Genomic DNA, 11,815 nt, shown 5'->3' with positions numbered 1-11,815 from the left:
ACCCAACACAAAGCCTCCCTTGCAGGCTTACCAGAGCATGAAAACGAAATGGCCACCTCCTGTAACAAGAAACACTTCTAGAAGAGGAAGGAGACATCAATACATTCACAAAACTTTCAACTCGAAATCTGTCTTGCCAATAAGTGTGCATGGATAAAGGTAAAGCAGATATTGAGGGACCAACCAGTCAATGACTGACACAAAGTGAGTTCTGTCTCATGTGACAGACACAACCTCTGACGCTATTTATGATATTCTTTCTGATTTACTTGCAGACAGAAAAGTAGCACACCTGTCTCCAGAGGCTTCACTCAGCAGCTGAAAGCCACAGCCAATCCTCAGATGGAGCTCGGGAAGTCTTGTCAAGAGTGGGGGGAGAGTGACAAGGAAACTGGTTGGGATAAAACACTACAAGAAGTCCCCTACCGTCAGATACCTTGGACCATGGAGTATGCTAGAGCCTGTGCAACCAACCCCAGAGCCAGGTTAGCTATCTGCAGTTGGTCTCCATGTGGGTCATCTGACAAGTAGATCCAGGACTGTCTCAGTCTGTGTTGCCTGCCATTGGATCTGTTCCCCATACCCGGACTGCCTGATTGTAAATCTGTGGGGCAGAATGTGCTCGGGCCACCTGGGACTAGATGTCCCGGGGTGGTGTGGTACCCAGGGACTCTCCCCTTGTCCAAAGAGAAGGGAGAGCATTATGGTAGAAAGGATTTGTAAGGTGGGACTGGGAAGGGAAGAGGGAGAGTGACTGGGATCAGGATGTAACCTGAATAAAGAAGACATTATTGGAAGTAAAAAAGTTAGCCTGGAAAATGGAAAGATTGATAAGTGGCTAAGAGCACTGAATGCTCTTTCAGAGGTCCTGAGTTCAAATCCCAGCAAACACATGGAGGCTCACAAATGTCTCTAATGACATCTGATGCCCTCTCTGGTCTTTCTAAATACAGCTACCCTGTACGTATGCATAACGAATGATTGATTGAATGAATGAATGAATGAATGAATAAATAAATAAATTTTACCTAGTCTTATTTATCAGGCAATGAATAAAATGTCGAGATTATGTTCAAACCCATGTCATGGATTGCCTGGATCTTTTAGATCTTCAGGAAACATCTCAACGAAGAACAAGAGAGGCTGAAGAAGAATGGGGAAGGGTTTGATCCCTGAAGTTCCTCAGTGTCCACTAGCACAGCACTTGTCCTTGGGAGATGACATCTTTCACTCTTCCTGACTGTTGCACCAATCAGAATTACAAGCTCTGTGGATGAACCTGTAAAAGAGGACAGTTGCTCTTGGGCCAATATGGAGGTTCCTGACCTCTCAGCAAGCTCACTGCTGACTTTTGAGGTCTCTGGAGGGTGAGCAAAATGAAGACACACAGAGTAGCCTCAGGTTGAGTCAGCCAGGCCCAGGGGGCTCAGTGGTGTCTCTCAGATTCCCAGGCCCTCCCTGAGATTGAACACACTACACAGTGTAAGAGGATTAGGGGATAACCAGGAAATGCAGTTGCTCAGGTGTCTGGCTCTGTAGGAGGGAAATAAATCACAGTGGGAAGCTTCAGGACAGTCAGGTGACCTGAGCCCTCCACAGAGTCTAAGTCCAGACTCACAGACATTCATCTGTCCACAAGTCTCCTAAACACAGGCCTTGACTGACCTGCAGTCCAGAGTATGTTATTATACAGTGTCGCTTAGAGAGAGGACATACTTTCCAATTAGGCCTTTTCTGTGTCACACTGAGACTGGGTTTATGGTACAGCTGATGCAGATGGGGACTGGCCACAAGTGGCAGTCTATCGCAGATGAAATAAATAAATAAATAAATAAATAAATAAATAAATAAATAGATAGATAGATAGATAGATAGATAGATAGATAGATAGATAGATAAATAAATAAATAAATAAATACCCACTTATCTCACTGCCTGCAATCCTCATTGTCACCACAAGGGAGCGTTGCTTTGACATTCTCAGAAAGAAAAGCTGACTTCCCTCAGGTAAATGGATGGACGGATGGATGGATGGATGGATTGATGGATGGATGGATGGATGGATGGGTGGGTGGGTGGGTGGGTGGGTGGATGGATGGATGGATGGATGGATGGATGGATGGATAGACTGAGAATTGATTTGACTTAATCAGTTTCTTCCTTTCCTACTTTTCTGGTCGAAAACACACTGAACATGTCTGCTGCAATTGCTTGTTCTTCATTTCTGCTTTCTTTGGCTGTTCATTCAAGGCAGCTCCCTTAGAATCTGCTCATCTCAATAAAGGTCCATCTGTGGAATGTATAGCTTCTCAGTTAGGAGCTAAGGGATTCTTGGAAGGGGTTCCCAAAATCCCCTCTGGGGCAGTTGCCAGTGTTCTCTACTTCAGACAGCAGCTGCATGAAGCAAACACACACCTGTCTGAACATTCCAGCTTGGGTGCACGTCACAGTGCACCTGCCCCAGGGTCCTTGCCAGTTGCACATGCCACAGGGCCACAACTACAAGATCCCTTCCCCAGGAATCATGCCCCCTTGCATCTCCCCCAGGATTCCTGCTCTGTTGTAACTGAACCAGGGTCCCTGCCCGGTTGTTCCTGGCTCACGTTTCCTACTCAGTTTTACCTGCCCCAACGACCCTGTCCCACTGCACCAGCCTCAGGGATCCTGTCCCATTGTGCACACCATGCTGCACCTTCCTGAGAGTACCTACTAACTGTTCCTAGGTGGCATTTTTCAAAATCTAATTCAAAGATCTTGCCAGTCAGAACCCATTGTCTTTATTAACACCAAGTAGATATTTGCAGGGCTTCCTCACCTACACTTAATCAATCCCTTCTCTCAGTTGTCCATGTGGAAGCAAAGAAACTAGCAGCAGAACATGGATTATTCATCCAGGATATCAGCAGCCCTAGAATTCTCATGAGATGGGCTGCTGTGACTGTGATACAGGGGTGGCAGGGAGGCTTTGACACTGAACAAGCCTAGAGTGCTGCCTCTGCTCACATTGTGCCAGCACCTTAGCCTACCTCTAGATGTCCTAAACTCTGAGAGGAGGAAGGAGATCTTCCTACATAGAAGATGTTCTCTGAATCTGTGCTGGCCAAGGTCAAGCCAGAGTGTTTGCACATGCCAGTTCCAGCCCCTGAGGGTTCTCTGCCTGCCTGGTGTTTTGTTGTGCTTTATGTCTGGCAAGGTGAAGATGTGGCCCATACTAGGAATATCTTTGAAGACAACTGCCCTGGGTTCCCATGCTAAAATTCAATTAGGGACTGACAGGGACCTAAATAACAACAAGACAGTGCCAAGACCATGAGTTCCAAAATCAAGAGCAAATGGGGCCTTGATGGTATCCTGTGCTGATCTGACAGGAGTCAGCACACACAATTCTCCTGCACATCCAATGCCCCTTGGAAAAATCCTCTGTCAAGGGTAAGTGATGCCTCATGAGAATGAACTGTCAGCGTAGGACAAGACACTTGGGACTACTGTCCTGAACTCACCAGTCTCAGATGAATGGGCTTTGAAAAGTTTTCAGGACACAGAATAGGGGTGTGTAAGCAAGTGCAGGTAATCCTTGGGTAACACATAGTTCCTGAGGAGGTTCTGAGAGCTGTTGGATCCACTCCAGGAAAAGGCAGCATTGTGTTCAGGGGGGTAAGAAAGCATGAGCCTGCTGATGTTTTCACAGTATTGCATGGGAACAGTAACAATGCCCTTAGGAGCAGGATGTCCTAACACTCTCAGATCAAGCAGACAGCCTAGAGCCTATTAGGCCCATATCCCAAGAGAATACCGGTCATGTGTGAAGCTTCTATAGCCAGGAAGCTGGAGCAGGGAACATTGACATTGTCTCAGTTAGGGGTTTACTGCTGAGAACAGACACACCATGACCAATGCAGCTCTTATGAGGACAACATTAATGGACACAGGATTGCAGGTTCAGAGACTCAGTCCAGTATCATCAAGCTGGGAGCATGGCAGCATCCAGGCAGTCATGGTGCCAGAGTAAGTGAGAGGTCTACATATTCATCTGAAGGCTTCTTGGGGAAGATTGGCTTGCATGTGGATAGGAAAAGGGTTTTAAAGCCCATGCCCACAGTGACACACCTACTTTAACAAGACCACGCCTCCTAATATTGCCACTCCCTGAGCTAAGCATATACAAACCATCATAGACATCTTGCAGGAGGGTGGTACTGTTCTATCAGAGAGAAGCCTCTGCTCCCGTTAATATACTGAGGTCAACCCTGGGTAGGGCACAGAGCCCTCCACACATCCTGGGACTCAGGGAGGCATCCTATGAAAGAGCTTTTTCCTAGAAGGACACATGGGTGCAGGCCTCCCTTCCAGCCAGGCTGTAGGGAGTCTCCAATGCTAAACTCTGTCTTTTTGCAGAAGTGAAACAATGAAAATCCACCCTTAACAGTACAGTGAATAGCAAAAATGGTGAAAGGTATAAAAAGAACCAATTAGTACCAGAGCATGAGGATTGGTTTTATATGAAATGTGGGTGGGTGCAGTGCAGTATCCTCCTCCATGTACCCACATGTTCAGTAACTACCCTGTTCGATGCAGCTTTACACAGAACCATCTGGAATCCATTCACTGAGGGACTCCATCCCTGGACTGGAAGCCACAGGTGGGACTTTTGTATCCAGGTCTCCCAGCCCTGGGACAGAGATGCATGGATAAAGTGGAGAGAAGCAGACTGGAATGGTGCAGAGGTTATCCTGCCAACAACCCCAAGCCCCCAGCTGCATGACAATGTAGAACAGCGAGCAGTTTCCCAGCCAGCCTCACTCCCCATAGACAGACTTCTTCCAGTCCCTCCTTATGCCAAGGAAAGAAAAGCAAAAAAAGTAGGGGCAGGGAAAGAAAAATTGCTCTACTCCCAGGAGCCAAGGACAAGCCCCCTCCAATCCTCTGATCTGACCCCATAACCAGCCACAGCCAAGTCCTGGGCTCATCTCTAGAGGCACATGGACCCAGGCAGATGAGCCCTTGAATCACAATCGGCTCCTCAAAAGCATCCTATGGGTGTCAGTCCTAAGTCCATGAATCGGAGGTGCTCTGCACAGCTATTCAGAGAAGCCTTCTCTTGATCTCTGTGAAGATCTCTCTGTTGGATGTCAGAGGAGGGTGTCCATCCAGCATCAATCCAGGGACTGTGGCCCTCTAATGTGTTAGCCCATGTGAACCTCCCCACAGAGCCCCACCTGTCCTTGTGCAACTCCTCCTTGATCGCCTTTTATAGGAAGATATTTAGGGTTCCTTGCAGGAGGCAGGGAAAATGGCACACAGCTGAGGGTGGTAGACAAAACTGGGAACACATCAAATATTGAGTTGGTGTGAGGCTCCCTAAGCCATGCTTGGGCAGGTCTGTGCCAGCGATCCCATAAGACCCTTTGATTCTCCCCATGTACACAGCAGGAACCAATTGCCAGGCCTACCCTCTGCCCAGAGCAAAGGGATATTGGAACTTGGATTCCAACCCTGGCCATTCCTATAATACCTGACCTTGTAACCCTTGCTCCCTTTGGGGCTCAACAGTCCCCCTCAAATGTAGACAACAATGTCTAGATGGTGTTCACAGCTTTTCTTGCCTGAAACTGTGCTTTGTTTGATACTACAAACCAGGAAGTAGGGACTTAAACTTGAGATCACTGACTCAGGCTAGGGAGGACTCCAGGGCACCTGAGCTCAGCTGCAAAGGCAGAAGCTGAACCACAGTGAGCAGAGGTGGCACATTTTGCTGTTTCTTTCCTTTTCTGCTCTCAGGCCTTTCAGTGAACTCTACAGATGAGGATCTTTCCTCCCAGGCGTAGTGTCTGCAGCCATGAGAGTCCTCTACAGGGGACTCCAAACCCCAGAAGAGTCTTCAGAAGGAAAGCGCTACACACTGCACTGCCCCCAGCAATCTGAGAAACAGAGACCCTTTCTGGGCTTGGGCCAGTCAGTGCTCAATAGTTAGCTTCTGGCTGCACTGGCTGCTCACAAATAACACAGCAGACTGGGTCCTGTGACCTGGCTGTCACAGACTGTGATTGAGAATTCATTTCAACTGTGTCAGCATAGCCACTCTGTTCCTTCTGGCCCCAGGTTGCACAGGGCTCCTTGTCCTCATACATGCCTCTTCCATCACTGGACCTTAATATTTAAAGTGAGCCCTACACTCAGGATGGACTTGGTTTTCTATACATCATGCCAACCTCTGTGTGATAGGAAGTGTCTGCCTGTGTATGCATACCCCCTTATGTGCCTAGGTGTCCATGCATACCACTACCCCATGTCCTGTCAGAGGCCATCCTCTGACAGGTCCTCACGCCTGCATGTCAGACCACCTGTCTTCAAGCCCCAACCCCTCCCCACTCCACAGATGCTGAGCTTGTGGGCTTTGCTGATGCATCCAACATTGATGGGGGTTTTGGGGATTGAAACTCAATTCCTTACCCTTGGGAGGCAAGTGCTCTGCCTATCCCTGCAGCTTTGTCTCAGGTGTTTGATGATAACCTAGAGCCTTTCTGAGGATTTATGAAATCAGTGTCATCTTGATGGGTCAGTTTAGAAACACAGCTTTGTTTTTTTTTTATTTTTTTTTAACAGTGTACCATCATTTTGAGGCTAATCATTCAGAATTCAATGAAAAAGTGACACCCTGAGTGTAGACATGACGACTTTGAAGCAGGAGGCATAGAAAACATTCAAAACAGAGAACCGAGGAGAGGTAAACATCTTACAGGCTTTGATTTCTAAAAGCCTTAAATCTCTCCATAGCCCACAGAAGCCAGAGCCTTGAAGCCCTTCCCAACCATGTCATGACAGGTCCTATTGTGACCTAATGAGGAGCGACTGTGAGGCGTCCCAGCCAACAGATGTTAAGCTGTTGCCAGGCCTGGATTTCTTTGAGTGCTTTGAGAGGAGGTGTGGAGTGGAGCCCTCTGCGACTTGGTTGTATCTTGTGAGCTGTGTGTGGTTGTATTGGATTTTACTGTACTGTGTATATGTGTATGTATCAGTGTGTGTAAGAGAGTGTGTGCTGACAGATTTGCCTGTGTGTGAGTGTGTGTACACTTTCGCTTGTGTGTTTGTCAGTATATGTAGGAGTGTGTGAGTTTACAGGTTTGTTTGTGTGTATGTTTGTATGTGTGTACCACTTCTTTTGTGTGTGTGTGTGTCCCTGTGTGTGTGTGTGTGTGTGTGTCTGTGATGTGCATTTTTCCAGGTTTACTTGTGTGTAAGTATGTGTGTGCCTGTTCCTACGTGAGTGTGTTTTGTATGAACCTGGGTGTTTGTCTGTGTGTGTGCCTGTGTGTGTGTGTGTGTGTGTGTGTGTGTGTGTGTTTGTGTGTGCACGCACGTGCCCATCCCCTTTTGCCCCTTGTATCTATATTACCTGCACCTCAGTGCAAAAGAGTGTAGAGGCTAGAAGTCACCCTGGCTCCTGTTCCTGAGGCAGGTCCTCAACCTCATTTTCAAGACAGGCTCTCTCACTGGCCTGCAGCTGCCCAAGTACCTGTCTTGGCTCTCCAGTGGCTCCCAGGAATTTGATATGCCAACCCCATAATATCAGATTAAAGGCCTACGTAGACTGCTGGCTGCTTATTTATGGATTGATTTTTTTTCTATGTGTTTAAGAGATAGAATTAGGCCATATATTCTCAAGACCACTGGCTATTTCCTTATTGTGGTTTTATTTTATTTATTTATTTATTTATTTATTTATTTATTTATTTATTTATTTATTATGGATTGCTGGATTCATTTTGGTGGTGGTTTTTATGTTCTCACATGCTATATTACTGCTTTGATTATTTACGGTTCTGCAGTCGGATGATTAACTCTATCTCCATTTTAAATGCCCTGCGGTTTCATCCTTTTACATTATTCCTGTTTCTCCATTTATTGAGTACAAGCAATCATTGGCTTAGACTTGATACAAATTTGCCCTTTGTGACACTTTGACTCTTCGGCCTTTGTTTAAGGTTTACTATTCACTGATATTTAACTGCCTCATTCCTTGTGGTTGGTTAATTTTAATTTTCAGTATTTTGCTCTGGAGAGTTGTGGATTTTTGTGGATCACTAGGTCCTGAAATTCAATGGAGTTTTCCCTTAAGTGTTGGCTTTTTACATTTGTTTGTTTTGTCTTATACTAATTCTTTCTCCTCTCGTTTCTTTCATCTGACCTTTTTCTTCAAACTACATCCATTCACAGTATTGATCAGCTTTGGCCGCCCAATCCTATTGTAGTATAACGATTTTTATTTTCATCATTACATTTAGTATTTGTGTGCTCTTGGCTTTCTCTTTTGGGGATGGTTATTTGTGTGGCTTTTACTTATGATTCTTCATATTTCCCCCTGTTCATAATTTTACTCTATTTTTCTAGTCTAGTCTTTTCTTTGTTATTATTTTTTTCTTTTTGTTTCATTTGTTTCTTTTAGGTTCCACATGTGTAATTTTAGTTCCTGAATTGCTCCATCTTTTTCATTATTTGATTCCATTTGTTTGTTATTTTTAGGTAGCATTAGTACTGATAAAATGCCTACAGAGACTGAGGAGGAGTTACCACCTTCTAGTCCCGATCCCAGTATCTCTCAGGAGGGAACCTTTCATTCCCAATATAAAGTACTGAAGACTATTGGAAAAGGAAGCCATGCCAAGGTCCTCCTGGCCCACCGCCGGCTCACAGGAACCCCAGTGGCGATCAAAGTTCTCCGAAAGAACAAGTAGTGGTTCCGGCCAGCCATGACAGAAGCAAACATAATGAGAAAGATCAACCACCCCAACATTGTTTCTCTCTTACAAGTCATTGAAAACAAAACTAGAATATACCTCATAATGGAGCTGGTGGAAGGCCAACAACTCTACCAGTACATCAGAGAGTCAGGGCACATAGAGGAGGATGAGGCCTGGCAAATATTTGAACAGATATTATCAGCAGTGAGCTACTGCCATGGAAAGGGGATTGTTCACCGAGACCTGAAAGTGGACAATATAATGATTGATAAAAACAAAAAGGTCAAAGTCATCGACTTTGGGCTTAGCACCGAAACACAACCTGGACAAATGCTAAACCAGCACTGCGGTGCGTATTCTTTTGGTTTCCCGGAACGCTTCCTTGGACTTCTGTATGACGGGATAAAGAATGATATGTGGACAATAGGAGTGGTCTTGTATTATATGGTAGTGGGAAAGCTCCCATTTGATTCTGTGATCATCCAAGAATTACAAAAACAAGTTGTTGCAGGGGTGTATCCTGCCCCCTGTGGGGTTTCAGAAGAACTGGAGAACCTCCTTAGTCAATTACTAACAGTAAATCCAATGTATAGACCAACAGCCAGCGAGGTGATGAAACACGCCTGGTTCAAAGAACACGGGAAGAGGTTCACAGTTCGCTGTGAAGAACTGCTTCCCCTCAGGCCAGACCCTGAAATTTTGGGTGCGATGAAATGCATGGGATTTCAAGCCTCTGTAATAAAATACTCCCTAATAAAAAGAAAATATAATGAGGAAATGGCAACTTATTGCTTCCTACAACAGCAGGCTCTCCCGGGGTATGGCTGCACAGCCCAGGCACAGCAAGTGAGTCCCATTGCAGCCCCATTTCCTAGCCTTGATCCTGCTGCTGCTTTTAGATTACAAAGAAAGAGGAGTGGAAGCCTGCCAGTCCTTGACACCTTGCAGGTGTCATTCTCCCAAGGTCACGTATCTCATTATGGCCAGAAGGTTCATACAAAAGGAGGAAGAAGGTCCACTGTGGCTGGTCGTCTCAGGCCACTACCGATGACACCTACACAGGACCACTATCACAAATGTGCCATGAGTGTCCCATACATTCAAACAACAAGCATCTTCAGTGAGAAGAGTAGCAACAAGGAAATAAAAGAAGATAATCTACTCTCCCACAGAGCCCCATTAGAGGATAAGCCCATCTCCAGCAGGGTCCGGCACAGAGGTTTTAAGGGGTGGACCAGGAATATAGCAAATGCCCTGATAAAGCTTTGTTGCTGCTTGCCAAGGAGAAAGAAACCTCGCCTGGGGCAGAACAGAATCTCACCCCAGAAATGAGCCACAGGGAGAGTCCAGATAACAAGCAGCAGGCACAGCCCAGGTACCTTCGTGCTTTGTCCTTTCTAGTTTGTTCTATGCTGGTCCTTCCTCTGGAGAAGATTTGATAAAATAATAAGGCAATCAAAGCTCCAAATGGTAATCTAAGTATTCTACCGCATAAGATTTTTGCTTAGAATAAATTGACTTTTTTTCTCTCACAGTGCCATCTTGAAATTCTGTCATGTCCTGAGTATAAACAGGAGGTGATTTCAGACACATGGCCAAGGAAAAGACACCAGCAGAAGCTACAGCACCAACAGGAGAAACAGCAATAGCACCAGCAGCATTAGCAGCAGAAGGAGGAGGAGGAGGAGAAAGATGAGGAAGAGGAGGATTCCCCAACACCAATCTCCTCCCTCCTCTTGATTTCTCCTCTTCCCAGCAGGGACCCAATATGAATGATGAGTTCCCCGCTCTACAGAGTTGTCTTGTTGACCCATCCCTTCAGATGGACTCCATCTCCCCCTTAGGCCAATATCTCCACAGGGTGAGAACTAGAGGGTCATGGGATCATGGACTCTTCCATGGGCTACTAATCCATAGATAAACGGGCCTGTAATACCAGACACTCAAGACACACAGTAGGTAGGGGGATCAGAACTTCAAGGCTAGCCTGGTCTACATCATGAGTTTAAGATCAGCTTGGACAACTTAGTGACACCCTTTTTCTAGAGGTGAGGAGGGCTAAGGCTACTAACTCAGTGGTATAGTACTCGTGGGGAAACAGACTGCTGTCCATTGATACCTCTCCTTCCTTGCTCGGAAATACACAATGGTATTAGAAGCATCATAGGTTCCTGGCCTAGCATCCACTATTCTATTTGCTACATCATTAAGGGTGCAGTTTTTGGTATTTTGGTCAGGGATCAAATCTATGAAATAAAACTTAAGCAATACTCTCATTGCTGTCATAGTGGGAGGTGGATGATAAATGCTTGCCCACCTGCATCAGTACAAAGCTGGTTCCTTGGACTCCCTGCAAACACATCACTGCTAACTGTGTGCCTTGTATAGGCTTTTCCAGCACTGTCATAGCTTGAAAACCTTCCCTGCTATGGACCCTTGAGTGGGCATCCTGCCTTTCTCAGTCTCAGAAGGGAGCAAAGATCCCCTGCTCACCTCTAGGCTCACAGGTCAGGGACCTCTTCCATCCCATAGTGAACAAGACTGGCACAGCTGCACACACCTTGGAAAAAGAATGTATTGGCAACCCTTAACAAAAAAGATGGTTCTTACTTTCGATCATGGCATTCTATAAAATACGGGTATTTCCTGGTATAATTACACATGTCATTGATTGTGTGTGTGCGTATGTTTTTTGAGGTTGGAGGGGGATAATTCATTTCTCTAAGCCCCTTCCTCAATGCTGGGTGATAAACATTGACTCTCATATAGATTTTAATAATTATACATTTATTTATATATTTTTAAGATTCGTTTATTTTTCCAACTTTTGTAGCTCTTTCTGTGTGTGTGTGTGTGTGTGTGTGTGTGTGTATGTGTGTGTGTGTGTATGTGTGTGTGTGTGTGTGTTTAATTAGATATAATACTCAGGGTCAGTAATACTACCCTTGAGCCACCTTATAACTTTTTATGTTTTAAACAGCTTTATTATGATATCTTTGATATATAAAGCTGATATGTGCTAGAGGTGAGCATCTTGATGTTCTTAAAGACATGTTCTTCCTCAGATACAGAACGCG

The 11,815-nt window shown here is 45.5% G+C and overlaps 1 protein-coding gene across 1 annotated transcript; it reads left to right on the top strand.

Annotated features, from left to right (window-relative positions):
* Positions 1–6,901: 6,901 nt before the first annotated feature.
* Positions 6,902–11,354, top strand: LOC134485089 (sperm motility kinase Y-like). The gene is made up of 2 exons (XM_063280888.1): positions 6,902–10,113; positions 10,274–11,354. The coding sequence occupies exon 1, from the start codon at positions 8,748–8,750 to the stop codon at positions 10,068–10,070; it is 1,323 nt and encodes a 440-aa protein (XP_063136958.1). The 5' UTR covers positions 6,902–8,747; the 3' UTR covers positions 10,071–10,113; positions 10,274–11,354.
* Positions 11,355–11,815: the final 461 nt, after the last annotated feature.

This window comes from Rattus norvegicus, chromosome 1, assembly GCF_036323735.1.
Source record: "Rattus norvegicus strain BN/NHsdMcwi chromosome 1, GRCr8, whole genome shotgun sequence".
NCBI lineage: Eukaryota > Metazoa > Chordata > Mammalia > Rodentia > Muridae > Rattus > Rattus norvegicus.
Note: the sequence above shows the minus strand (reverse complement) of the source record. Positions and strands in the feature narration are given on the sequence as shown.

Bases quoted from the DNA above. Each gene is read 5' to 3' on its own strand.
- LOC134485089 (XM_063280888.1), top strand. From the start codon at position 8,748: ATGACAGAAGCAAACATAATGAGAAAGATCAACCACCCCAACATTGTT.